The sequence below is a fragment of the Bos indicus x Bos taurus genome, chromosome 6 (assembly GCF_003369695.1).
Source record: "Bos indicus x Bos taurus breed Angus x Brahman F1 hybrid chromosome 6, Bos_hybrid_MaternalHap_v2.0, whole genome shotgun sequence".
NCBI lineage: Eukaryota > Metazoa > Chordata > Mammalia > Artiodactyla > Bovidae > Bos > Bos indicus x Bos taurus.
Genome location: NC_040081.1, coordinates 25,222,316 through 25,236,680, shown reverse-complemented (window position 1 = coordinate 25,236,680; position 14,365 = coordinate 25,222,316). Strand labels below are relative to the sequence as shown.

Genomic DNA, 14,365 nt, shown 5'->3' with positions numbered 1-14,365 from the left:
GGCTTCATTTTTCCTAGTCTGGTGGCTCTCAAATTTGGGTACATCAGAATCACACGAGGTCTTGTTAAAACACAGATCCCTGGGCACCACCCTCAGAGTTTCTAATTCAGTAGATAGGGAGCTTGCATTCCTAACACGTTCCACAGATGCTCCTGCTACTCATCAGAGAAGCACACTTTGAAAACCATATTCCTCCCAAAGTGAGGCAACGGTTGAGAGAAAGCACCTTTCTCAACTGACACTTTACTTGTTTATTATTTTAATTGATTAAATAATGTAGCATTATCAGTAATCTACTTCCAGTGATCAAGATTAGAATGTGTTTCCCAGCCTAGAGAAAGACTTCAACATTAACACAACTCCAGTGGTATTGCAGGAGGAATGTGCTATTAGGGGCTGGCTAAATTGTGCTGCTGCTTCTCCTCCCCTCTCCCTTCACCTTCCCCTTTCCCCTCTTCCTCCTTCCCTTTCTCCTTCTAACTATTATTACATATTTTTGTTTCTAGGAGCTTCAGCTGCAATCTGGACTTAAGGCCAATATGGATGTTCAAGGTGGTCTAGCTATTGATATTACAGGTGCCATGGAGTTTAGTCTATGGTATCGTGAATCTAAAACCCGAGTGAAAAATCGGTAAGCATTTGTATAGTACTCTATGAAAAGAACCACAGATATTTCTTTTTTAATTTTATTGAAGTATAGTTGATTTACAATGTTAATTTCTGCTATATAGCAAACTGATTCAGTTTTATTGATACATATATATGTTGTTTTTCATATTCTTTTCCATTATGGTTTATCATAGAATATTGAATATAGTTCCCTGTGCTATATAGTAGGACCTTGTTATTTATCCATTCTATATATAATAATTTGCCACTTCTAATAGCAAACTCCCAGTCCTTCCCTTTGCCATCCCACTCCCCCTTGGCAACCACAAGTCTGTTCTCTATATGCAGAGATATGTTTTTGGAATCCTTTAACCTTCCAACCCCTCAAAATCTATGCTTTCTATTTGTAATCATTAAATCATAGAGTAGGGAGTAACCATGGGAAGTCATTCTTACCATAGATCCTCATGAGCAGGTAGGTATCTAATACAACTTAGAGAAGGATCTTTTTGCTTTTAAAGACATCCATGGACACCTTGCCCAGTGGGTGAGACATCCATCTTCTCTTGGTATTCCACTTTCAGTTCAGTTCAGTTGCTCAGTCGTGTCCAGCACTTTATGACCCTATGGACTTCAGCATGCCAGGCTTCCCTGTCCATCACCAACTCCTGGGGCTTGCTCAAACTCATGACCATCAAGTCGGTGATGCCATCCAACCATCTCATTCTCTGTCATCCCCTTCTCCTGCCTTCAGTCTTTCCCAAAATCAGGGTCTTTTCCAAGGAGTCAGTTCTTCGCATAAGGGGGACAAAGTATTGGAGCTTCAGCATCAGTCCTTCCAATGAATATTCAGGACTGATTTCCTTTAGGATTGACTGGTTTGATCTCTTTGAAGTCCAAGGGACTCTCAAGAGTCTTCTCCAAAACCACAGTTCAAAAGCATCAATTCTTCAGTGCTCGGCTTTCTTTATGGTCCAACTCTCACATCCATACATGACTACTGGAAAAACCAAAGCTTTAACTAGACAGACCTTTGTTTTGCTTTTTAATACGCTGTCTAGGTTGGTCATAGCTTTTCTTCCAAGGAGCAAGTATCTTTTAATTTCATGGCTGCAGTCATAAAATTAGCAGGGTAACAAAATATTCCACTTTAGTAGTTGACAATGCTGTCAGAAAACTTTACTTTTAAGCAAATTATTTTAGCTTATCCCTCTTGTTGAGATTTAAAATCTTTCTTCTTTTGCTGTCTTCAGTGGAGAAAAATAAAAAGATGATCACTTTTGTGCAGAATTTAAGTCTTAAATATTCTGAGTCCTTTAAGTGTATTTATCAGTGTTCATTTTTCTAAACAGAATTTCCTCAGGTCATTTAGCTTTTTTAATTGACCCATCAGATCAAATGAAAGCATTTTATTTTGACCTTAAAGCATCTTTGAACTAGCATTATAATCAAAAGAATTTTTCTTCTGTTTGTTATAGTATTGAAGAAAAGAAAATGAAAAATGAAATTGATTTTTACATTTTTGGATATTTAAAAATACAGTGGGGCAGAAGTGAGATAGGAGTGCTAAAATTAGATTTTTAAAATTTATTTTGAACAATGGGTGAAAGAATTGAGAAAAATCAAAAGGTAGCACACTTAACATGAAAGATGACCTTCAGGGTTACTGAAAGGAACCAAAGAATGAGAAATGGGAGAAGCTTTCAGAGGGATAAGCAATATAATTTAGGGCTTCCCACCAAATCAGTCATCATTCTCCTCTTTTTCATGTATTTTCTGGATAGAAGTTTTCCCAAATTAAACTGAGTTGAATTATTTGCGTAAGGAAGTCAACAACAGCAATGCCAAAAAAATAGCTGGCTTTTTAAAAGGGACACAATATCCCTAAGTGTCTGCCAGTGTCCACATTATAGCCAATTCATCTTTAGTTTTCCATTTGCTCATTTAAAGATGATCTAAGCCTTTGTTGCGGAGAAGGCAATGGCACCCCACTCCAGTACTCTTACCTGGAAAATCCCATGGACGGAGGGGCCTGGTGGGCTGCAGTCCATGGGGTCGCTAGAAGTCAGACACGACTGAGCAACTTCACTTAATTTTTTCACTTTCATGCATTGGAGGAGGAAATGGCAACCCACTCCAGTGTTCTTGCCTGGAGAATCCCAGGGACAGGGGAACCTGGTGGACTGCCGTCTATGGGGTCGCACAGAGTCGGACACGACTGACGCGACTTAGCAGCAGCAGCAGCAGCAAGCCTTTGTTGAGTGTAAGATGTGAGAAGGTATGGTAAAGGATTCAGGGATTTAAATGCTCCCACCTCCGACCTACTTTTCACTGGCAACAACAGCAAGTGTGCTGTGAGTAGGACGGCAAACATTAGTAGGTCTATCAAAAGAGTGTAAAGTACAACTCATATTTCATCTGAAGTCTGCAATTAAATTAGAGTGGTCCCAGAAGTAAGCCTTCTAGAATTGCATATCCTCTTCATTTTCCCCCAAGACTTTATCCTACTCAGTCCAGTCTGTCTAGGTGATCATTGGAGAACCTATGATATCTGTCCTTTCTGAGCCATGCAATGTACATGCTGTAGGAATTGTTCTTCATGATACTATATATTTTTTAAAAATACCTTGGCAACCATAGACTTCTGTCACCAAAGACCTTTTAGAGAAAGTAATGAAATGAATTAAAATAACTACATAGAAGCCAAAAGAGAGATAAGTACCAAGAAAATTGTTGTAAACATCCACTGTCCTCTGGGTGAGCTTAGATTTTAAGATAATCAGGTATTTCTGACTTTCTGAAAGGACCAGATCCCAGGCATCTTTTCCTCTTGGCTCTTGGTATGCCCTTATCAAACATTAATGCCAGATAGACATTTCATTCCCACATTTAGAACTGAAGGCTGGGAGAGGACTCAGAGGTAAGGCAAATTTTCACTGCCCAATTCCTAGAACTATCCAGGCTCTGGTACCAACAGAATTCTAAGCAAATTTAGGTCACCTTTCCAGTTATCAATGTCAGAAATTCAGACCCCATGGTCTGTTAGTTCAGCTCAGTTAAATGTGATTCATGGATTATTTTGCTCAATTTTTAGGGTAAGTGTGTTAATAACTGGTGGCATCACGGTGGACTCCTCTTTTGTGAAAGCTGGCTTGGAAATTGGTGCAGAAACAGAAGCAGGCTTGGAGTTTATCTCCACGGTGCAGTTTTCTCAGTACCCATTTTTAGTTTGTCTGCAGATGGACAAGGAAGATGTTCCATACAGGTAAGAAACAGGACTTACAGAATGTTCCAGGGACATCAAGAGTTCACCAGGAACTTGCACCCAATTTTGAGCATTCCACAGAAATTAAAGGAAAATGGTAAAACCCAGTGAGACATGAATTTTCTTTAAATGAATAAAGAATAATTGATAAGACTAAAAAAAATGTCAGTTTCTAGCATGCCAAGAAACTGTAATGACAAGTTCATTTGATTCTGGAGATAATATCATATTCTAGCCCAGAAATAATTTATCAAGGCAACAAAGAGATTTGATTTAGTGTAAGTTTCCACATAGTTTCAGCAAAAACACTAGATACGTGTTTACTATCAGCTGTTTTCACAGTTTTCTCTTGGATAGAAAGCTCAAAACAGAACATCTGACAATCATTTACCATGGCTTAAAAGCCCAAATGAATTCACAAGTTTTATGTAATCCATATAACAGCAACTTGACCTGGTTTAAGTTTCTCTCAAGCTTAAGTGTTGGGGATTTTGAATTTTAAAAAACATGCTTTTATTAGAGTACTTGTGTGTGTATGCTCAGTCTCTCAGTTGTGTTCAGCTCTTTGCAACCCCATGAACTATAGCTTGCCAGGCTCCTCTGTCTGTGGAATTCTCCAGGCAAGAACACTGGAATGGGTAGACATTGCCTTCTCCTGAGGATCTCCTGAGGATCAAACTCAGGTCTTTTACATTACAAGCAGATTCTTTACCATCTGAGCCACCAGGGAAGCTTCCCTGAGGCTATTAAGCAGTTGTTAATTTATATTAACTTATGTCTAGAATGGACTTCCCTGGTGGCTCAGAAGATTAAGAATCCGCCTGCCAATGCAGTAGACCTGGGTTCAATCCTTGGGTCAGGAAGATCCCCTGGAGAAGGGAAAGGCTACCCTCTCTAGTATTCTTGCCTAGAAAATCCAATGGTCAGAGGAGCCTGGCGGACTACAGTCCATGGGATCACGAAGAGTTGGACATGAATGAGTGACTAACACACACACACACACACGCACGCACGCACGCACGCATGCACATGTCTAGAATAAACCTCCATTAACACATTAAAAAGAAAATCAACCTTCCAGTGGTCAAAATGCAGTGACCAGCAGCCCAGGCACAAGGCTAACTGATCTGGTTCCACATTTCACTTGGCCCAGAGCTCTGGGGGTGTTTCCCTGTCAGCATTGTTGGCTTAAACCCAGATGGATTTGCTCCTTACTAAAAGGGGTATACCCCAAAGGCAGGGCCCCTGGAATAAGGGATGGGAGACATAGCAAGGCCTACAAAGCTTAGCAGCATCTCCAAAAATCTGAGAGGCATTTGGTCTTTCATGCCAGAAAAATGAGTGGCAGGACTCTCATATCCCAGGCCTGTGAAGTGTATCTGTTAGCGGGAAAAGAAATGGGAAGAAAAAAATCACCACATTCGTGGGAACGAAAGCTTTGGTACTGACGTCCTTTCTCAATTGGCTTTGACTCAGAAGCTTGAAGTGTTCATTCAATAACTGGGCTCTGATGGGTGTGGTGTGACTTTAATATGTGTGTGATTTTGTTATTGTTGTTGTTATGCAGGCAATTTGAGACAAAATATGAAAGGCTGTCCACAGGCAGAGGTTACGTTTCTCGGAAGAGAAAAGAAAGCCTAATAGGAGGATGTGAATTCCCGCTGCACCAAGAGAACTCTGACATGTGCAAGGTGGTGTTTGCTCCTCAACCAGAGAGCAGTTCCAGTGGTTGGTTTTGAAACTGATGGGGGCTGTTTCATTAGACTTCATCTCGCCAGAAGGGATAAGACGTGACATGCCTAAGTATTGCTCTCTGAGAGCACAGTGTTTACATATTTACCTGTATTTAAGAGTTTTGTAGAACGTGATGAAAAACCTCACATAATTAAGTTTGGGCCTGAATCATTTGATACCACCTACAGGGTCATTCTGAGCCACTCTCTGTGATACTTTAGTAGCGTTCTGTTTTCCTGCATCTCTCTCAAATCACATTTACTACTGTGAAACTAGTTCTGCCCTAAGAAGAAACCATTGTTTAAAAAAAAAAACACCTACACACACTAGGGGGGAGCACAGTTTTGTTTCAAAAATGTTCAATCACTGTATGAAGTCCTTGGTAAAATCTTGCATGGCTTGTCTCTACCAAACATGCCCAATCAGGAAAGTGGACCTTTTTGTTGCTGTTTTTAGGGGGCATAAGGGAAAAGGGACACGACTTTTAAAGGCTTCTGTCAACTATGTTCAAGAATTAATATTTATCTCTTCTACTGTTAGTTTTATTGAGCCTTGAGGTAGGAGGCACACAGAATTGACACGTACCATCTCATCTCTGTGCTGGCCACATCGATTGCTAGAAGAAAGCCTGTCAGGCCTCTGCCTCCTGCCTTACAAAAACGTCAGACTGAGCTTATCAGAATTAGAAATACTAACTTCAGGAACTCCATTTTACTTTTTTTGTGTTGTGTCTCTTTGAGACTTCAGTATGGTCCACTGTCCTTTATAAGGAAGATCATCAAATAGTCATCATTTTTTATCTTTTCATCAGTTGTTTTGTGGTGGAAGTTCCAGTCTGTTGGACTATAATCTACAAAAGCTAGGAGAACTTAATAATACTTTAAGAAACTGATGGATTTGGATTCTAAAATATGAAATCAAGAAAAGAATGTCTCTATCTGTACAAATTAAAAGAAACATTAAAAGAGACATCTCTTACATCTCCTGTATTGGCAGGTGAGTTCTTTACTACTAGCGATCAGTACTTTACTCTTTTTACTGTTGAATAATATCCCGTTATATAAATATGCCATTTATCAGTTGATAGACATTTGGATAGTTTTCACCTTTTCATATGTTAACCATTTCAAGTATTTACTAATAAAAAGACACATGTGTTAGTGACAGGATCCAAACAGATAACAGGTGCTCACTTGTCCATAAAACACACACACACACACACACACACACTATGGGATTTATGGAAGTTTAAGTAGCCCACCATTAGTTGTAAATTTAAGATGATATGTGATGAAATAAATATGTGGAATTCCTACTGAATTGCTTTTGTCTTCTGTTACTTAGTTGTTGTCGTTCAGTCGCTAAATCATGTCCAACTCTTTGCAACCCCAAGCAGCACGCCAGGCTTCCCTGTCTTTACTATCTCCAGGAGTTTGTTCAGACTAGTGTCCATTGAGTCAATGATGCCATCCAGCCATCCATTAATTTGAGCACCATATTTATCTGTTACCGTCACTTTCTGAGCACAGACACACCTACAACAGAGCCTCTACAGCTCTACAGAATAGGCCAGGTGCTCTAATGAGTGGTCAGAACCCTTTGGAAAATACACTGCTGGAAACAGCAGCAGTCAGAAGCTCTTAAAAACAAGCTCTAAGCCCAGTTTTTTAAAACTTTGGACCAGCACACTTATTGTGTTATTGAGAAAAGAAAAAAGACTAAAAAGCAAGAGGGTTTTGGGGGGTACTGGTAGTGGTGGTGGCATTGGCCTTGGAGGAAACATTCTATAGAGATTCTGTTGTTGCGGCAAAAGCAAGTTGATGCAGAGCACTGAGCTCAAGATGTTGGGAGCTAAGAAACCTCGGCTATGTGATGCTTGGCAAATCCCAGCTACTTCTGTGATAACAGCCTGTGTGGGGTGTGTGTGTGTGTGCAGGCTCAGTCGTGTCCAACTCTTTGTGATCCCATGTATGGTAGCCTGCCAGTTTCCTCTGTCCATTGGATTTTTCAAGCAAAAATACTGGAGTGGGTTGCCATGCCCTCCTCCAGGGGATCTTCCTGATCCTGGGATTGAACCCACGACTCTTACATCTCCTACATTGGCAGGTGAGTTCTTTACCACTAGTGACCAATATTTGACTCTTTTTATGGTTGAATAATATTCCATTACATAAATATACCATTTAACAGTTGATGTTCATTTGGGTAGTTTTCACCTTTAGTTATCATGAGTAATTCTGTCATGAACTTTTGTCTACAAATTTTTGTGTGAGCATATGCTTTTATTTCTCTTGGGTATATGCCTCATAGTAGAATTGCTGGGTCAAACAGCAATTGTATGTTTTAGACTTTTAATAATTGCCAAATGTTTTTCACGTGACTACACCATTTTACATTTCCACCAGCAGTGTATAAGGTTTCTGATATCTCCTTATCTTCAACAACAATCTTACTGCCCTTTTTAAATTATAGCCATCCTAGTGGATGTGAAGTGGTACCTCACCATTGTTTTGATTTGTGTTTCCCTAATGACTAATGATGTTGAGCATTCTTCAGTGCACTTACTAGCCACTGCATATTATTACATCTTCTTTGGAGATATGTTTATTCAGATCCTTTGCCTTTTAAAAAATTGGATTATTTGTCTTTATTATTGAGTGGTAAGAATTCCTTATATATTTGGGGTGTAAGTCCCTTGTCAGATAAATAACTTCTGAAAATTTTTTCCATTCTGTGTGATGTCTTTTCACTCTCTTGATAATGTTCTTTGAAACACAAGAGTTTTTAATTGTAGTGAAACCCAAGTGATCTATTTTTCCTTTTGTTGCTTGTACTTTTGGTCACATCCAAGAAGCCACTGGAAGTCCAAGGTCACAAAGATTTACCCCTATGTTTTCTTCTAAGAGTTTCATGCTGCTGCTGCTGCTGCTGCTGCTAAGTCGCTTCAGTCGTGTCCGACTCTGTGTGACCCCAGAGACGACAGCCCACCAGGCTCCCCCATCCCTGGGATTCTCCAGGCAAGAACACTGGAGTGGGTTGCCATTTCCTTCTCTGAGAGTTTCATAGTTAGCTCTAAATTAAATATTTGATCTAGTTTGAATTAATCTTTATATATGATCTGCAGTAGGGAGTCCAAATTCATTCTTTTGTATGTGGACACCTGGTTGTCCCAACAGCATTTGTTGAAAGTATTTTTTTCCCCCACTACATTATCTTGACATCTTTGTTGAAAAGCAATTGACTGTAAGTGTAAAGGCTCACTTCTGGATTGTTTGTTTTATTCCATTAATCTGCATGTTATCTTTAGTCCAGTAGGATACTCTTTTCATTGTTGTTGCTTTATAGTAAGTTTTGAACTTGCAACCTGTGAGTCCACCTACTTTTTTTTTTTTATTTAACTTTACAATATTGTATTGGTTTTGCCATATATCAAAATGAATCTGCCACAGGTATACATGTGTTCCGCATCCTGAACCCTCCTCCCTCCTCCCTCCCCATACCATCCCTCTGGGTCGTCCCAGTGCACCAGCCCCAAGCATCCAGTATCGTGCATCGAACCTGGGCTGGCAACTCGTTTCATATATGATATTATACATATTTCAATGCCATTCTCCCAAATCATCCCACCCTCTCCTGTTCTGTACATCAGTGTCTCTTTTGCTGTCTCGTATACAGGGTTATTGTTACCATCTTTCTAAATTCCATATATATGCATTAGTATACTGTATTGCTGTTTTTCTTTCTGGCTTACTTCACTCTGTATAATAGGCTCCAGTTTCATCCACCTTATTAGAACTGATTCAAATGTATTCTTTTAACGGCTGAGTAATACTCCATTGTGTAGATGTACCATTGCTTTCTTATCCATTCATCTGCTGATGGACATCTAGGTTGATTCCATATCCTGGCTATTATAAACAGTGCTGCGATGAACATTGGGGTACACATGTCTCTTTCCCTTCTGGTTTCCTCAGTGTGTATGCCCAGCAGTGGGATTGCTGGATCATAAGGCAGTTCTATTTCCAGTTTTTTAAGGAATCTCCACACTGTTCTCCATAGTGGCTGTACTAGTTTGCGTTCCCACCAACAGTGTAAGAGGGTTCCCTTTTCTCCACACCCACTCCAGCATTTATTGCTTGTAGACTTTTGGATAGCATCCATTCTGACTGGTGTGAAATGGTACCTCATAGTGGTTTTGATTTGCATTTCTCTGATAATGAGTGATGTTGAACATCTTTTCATGTGTTTGTTAGCCATCTGTATGTCTTCTTTGGAGAAATGTCTATTTAGTTCTTTGGCCCATTTTTTGATTGGGTCATTTATTTTTCTTGAATTGAGCTGTAGGGGTTGCTTGTATATTTTTGAGATTAGTTGTTTATCTGTTGCTTCATTTGCTATTATTTTCTCTCATTCTGAAGGCTGTCTTTTCACCTTGATTATAGTTTCCTTTGTTGTGCAGAAGCTTTTAATTTTAATTAGGTCCCATTTGTTTATTTTTGCTTTTATTTCCAATATTCTGGGAGGTGGGTCATAGAGGATCCTGCTGTGATGTATGTTGGAGAGTGTTTTGCCTATGTTCTCTAGGAGTTTTATAGTTTCTGGTCTTACATTTAGATCTTTAATCCATTTTGAGTTTATTTTTGTGTATGGTGTTAGAAAGTGTTCTATTTTCATTCTTTTACAAGTGGTTGACCAGTTTTCCCAGCACCACTTGTTAAAGAGATTGTCTTTAGTCCATTGTATATTCTTGCCTCCTTTGTCAAAGATAAGGTCTCCATATGTGCGTGGAGTTATCTCTGGGCTTTCTATTTTGTTCCATTGATCTATATTTCTGTCTTTGTGCCAGTACCATACTATCTTGATGACTGTGGCTTTGTAGTAGAGCCTGAAGTCAGGCAGGTTGATTCTTCTAGTTCCATTCTTCTTTCTCAAGATAGCTTTGGCTATTCAAGGTTTTTTGTATTTCCATACAAATTATGAAATTATTTGTTCTAGCTCTGTGAAGAATACCGTTGGTAGCTTGATAGGGATTGCATTGAATCTATAAATTGCTTTGGGTAGTATACTCATTTTCACTATATTGATTCTTCCAATCCATGAACATGGTATATTTCTCCATCTATTAGTGTCCTCTTTGATTTCTTTCACCAGTGTTTTATAGTTTTCTATATATAGGTCTTTAGTTTCTTTAGGTAGATATATTCCTAAGTATTTTATTCTTTTCATTGCAATGGTGAATGGAATTGTTTCCTTAATTTCTCTTTCTATTTTCTCATTATTAGTGTATAGGAAAGCAAGGGATTTCTGTGTGTTGATTTTATATCCTGCAACTTTACTATATTCATTGATTAGTTCTAGTAATTTTCTGGTGGAGTCTTTAGGGTTTTCTATGTAGAGGATCATGTCATCTGTAAAGAGTGAGTGTTTTACTTCTTCTTTTCCAATTTGGATTCCTTTTATTTCTTTTTCTGCTCTGATTGCTGTGGCCAAAACTTCCAAAACTATGTTGAATAGTAATGGTGAAAGTGGGCACCCTTGTCTTGTTCCTGACTTTAGAGGAAATGTTTTCAATTTTTCACCATTGAGGATAATGTTTGCTGTGGGTTTGTCATATATAGCTTTTATTATGTTGAGGTATGTTCCTTCTATTCCTGCTTTCTGGAGAGTTTTTATCATAAAAGGATGTTGAATTTTGTCAAAGGCTTTCTCTGCATCTATTGAGATAATCATATGGCTTTTATTTTTCAATTTGTTAATGTGGTGTTTTACATTGATTGATTTGCAGATATTGAAGAATCCTTGCATCCCTGGGATAAAGCCCACTTGGTCATGGTATATGATCTTTTTAATGTGTTGTTGGATTCTGATTGCTAGAATTTTGTTAAGGATTTTTGCATCTACGTTCATCAGTGATATTGGCCTGTAGTTTTCTTTTTTGGTGGCATTTTTGTCAGGTTTTGGGATTAGGGTGATGGTGGCCTCATAGAATGAGTTTGGAAGTTTACCTTCCTCTGCACTTTTCTGGAAGAGTTTGAGTAGGATAGGTGTTAGCTCTTCTCTAAATTTTTGGTAGAATTCAGCTGTGAAGCCGTCTGGACCTGGGCTTTTGTTTGTTGGAAGATTTCTGATTACAGTTTCAATTTCCGTGCTTGTGATGAGTCTGTTAAGATTTTCTATTTCTTCCTGGTCCATTTTTGGAAAGTTGTACTTTTCTAAGAATTTGTCCATTTCTTCCACGTTGTCCATTTTATTGCCATATAATTGCTGATAGTAGTCTCTTATGATCCTTTGTATTTCTGTGTTGTCTGTTGTGATCTCTCCATTTTCATTTCTAATTTTATTGATTTGATTTTTCTCCCTTTGTTTCTTGTATGAAAGGAGAAATTAAAAATAACACAATAATAGTGGGAGACTTTAATACCCCACTCACACCTATGGATAGATCACCTAAACAGAAAATTAACAAAGAAACACAAACTTTAAATGATACAATAGACCAGTTAGACCTAATTGATATCTATAGGACATTTCATCCCAAAACAATGAATTTCACCTTTTTCTCAAGCACACACGGAACCTTCTCCAGGATAGATCATATCCTGGGCCATAAATCTAGCCTTGGTAAATTCAGAAAAATTGAAATCATTCCAAGCATCTTTTCTGACCACAATGCAGTAAGATTAGATCTCAATTACAGGAGAAAAACTATTAAAAATAGCAACATATGGAGGCTGAACAACACGCTGCTGAATAACAAATCACAGAAGAAATCAAAAAAGAAATCAAAATTTATATAGAAATGAATGAAAATGAAAACACAACAACCCAAAACCTGTGGGACACTGTAAAAGCAGTCCTAAGGGGAGAGTTCATAGCAATACAGGCATACCTCAAGAAACAAGAAAAAAGTCAAATAAATAATCTAATTCTACACCTAAAGAAACTAGAAAAGGAAGAAATGAAGAACCCCAGGGTTAGTAGAAGGAAAGAAATCTTAAAAATTAGGGCAGAAATAAATGCAAAAGAAACAAAAGAGACCATAGTAAAAATCAACAAAGCCAAAAGCTGGTTCTTTGAAAGGATAAATAAAATTGACACACCTACTTTGTTCTTTCTCAAGATTGTTGTGGCTATCCTGAGTCCCTTGAGTTTCCATATGAATTTTAGGATTTAGCTTGTCAATTTCCACAAACACAGCTGGGATTCTGATAAGGATTATATTGAATCTGTGCATCAGTTCGAGAAGTATTACCATCTTAACAATATTAGATCTCCTGATCCATGAATGTGAGACACCTTTCCACTTACTGAAATCTTTTAAAATTTCTTTCAATGATGTTTTGTAATTTTCAAAATATAAGTTTTGCACTTCTTTTGTCAAATTTATTCCAAGTGTTCTATTATTTTTGATGCTATTGTGAATGGAATTGTTTTCTTTCATTTTTGAATTTTTCATTGCAAGTGTATAGAAATGCAATTTTTTGTATTTGATCATGTATCCTGCAACCCTGCTGAACTCACTTATTAGTTCTAATATCTTATGATAGATTCCTAAAGATTTTCTATATACAAGATCATATCATCTGTAAATAAAAACTGTTTTACTTCTTCCTTTCCAATGTAAATTGCTTTAATTTTCTTATTGCTTAAATGCCCTGGCTAGAACTTGGAGGCTGAACATTGAATGGAAGTAGTGAGTGTGGACATAGCGAAGATGGTGGTGCTAGTGACGATGGTGGTGGGGGTGAGAGCAATGAGGGATGATAACCCCAGAACGTGCAAGGAGGGCTCAAATCACTTGGTAATGCTCCAGCTCCATTTTCACTAATTAATTTACTTTAAAATTCATAAAAACCTATTTGAAAGCTTAAAACATATTTAAAATAGTCTAAATGTGCTCCTGTACAGGGAGGAGAGACAGAGTTCAAGATGTCCATCCTGTCCCTGGGCTTCCCACATGTTTCAGCTGGCTTCTGACATTAAGAGTCTGTTCTGGACTCAGGTTGATCAAATATTCACTGCACTTCCTGCACTAATTTAGTTGTCAACTGAGACAGTGGGGACAGCAGATGGGTGGAACCAGCAGGCTGTGGCTTGAAATTCCAGGTCTACAATCTGTTGGTTGAATGAATTGGGGCATATGACTCTATTTGTCCTCTTTAGAATAGGTATGATAATCCTACTTCACTGGGTGGTTTGACGAATTCCTTGAGATAATGAATATATATAGTGCTGAGCACACAGTGCTGTGCTTAGTCACTCAGTCGTGTCCAACTCTTTGCAACCCCATGGACTGTAGCCCACCAGGCTCCTCTGTCCATGGGATTTCCCAAGCAGGAATACTGGAGTGGATTGCCATTTCCTTCTCCAGGGGATCTTCCCAACCCAGGGATGAAACCCAGGTCTCTCACATTGCAGGCAGATCCTTTACCGACTGCGCCACCAAAGCACACAGTAGCATCTGATAGATGTTATTTTCCACTTTAATTAATGTTGTTTTTAGTATTAGAGATGTCATGAGCAATGTTCTTAGTCATCAATGATCAGTTTCAACAAAATGGTATTTGTTTCTACTTTCTACTTCTACCTTCCAACTAGTGAGATAGCACAGTGGTCAGGCTCCTCTAACTCTATGGCCAGGATATCTGAGCCTCTCACATGCAGCATCCGGAGAGTGGGAAGCAGGGAGGGCAGTTTGGAATAAGACCACATGATTTCTTTACCTTTCTTCAGCTACTACTTAACTAGGATTGGCTT

The 14,365-nt window shown here is 38.6% G+C and overlaps 1 protein-coding gene across 1 annotated transcript in view; it reads left to right on the top strand.

Moving 5' to 3' along the window:
• The window catches only part of MTTP (microsomal triglyceride transfer protein), a 56,746-nt gene extending 49,818 nt beyond the window's left edge, over positions 1–6,928 (top strand). The window contains exons 16-18 of the mRNA XM_027543992.1: positions 507–631; positions 3,704–3,874; positions 5,442–6,928. Coding sequence (XP_027399793.1) covers positions 507–631; positions 3,704–3,874; positions 5,442–5,613 — 468 coding nt within the window. The 3' untranslated portion in view covers positions 5,614–6,928. The remainder of the gene's footprint in view (positions 1–506; positions 632–3,703; positions 3,875–5,441) is intronic.
• Positions 6,929–14,365: the final 7,437 nt, after the last annotated feature.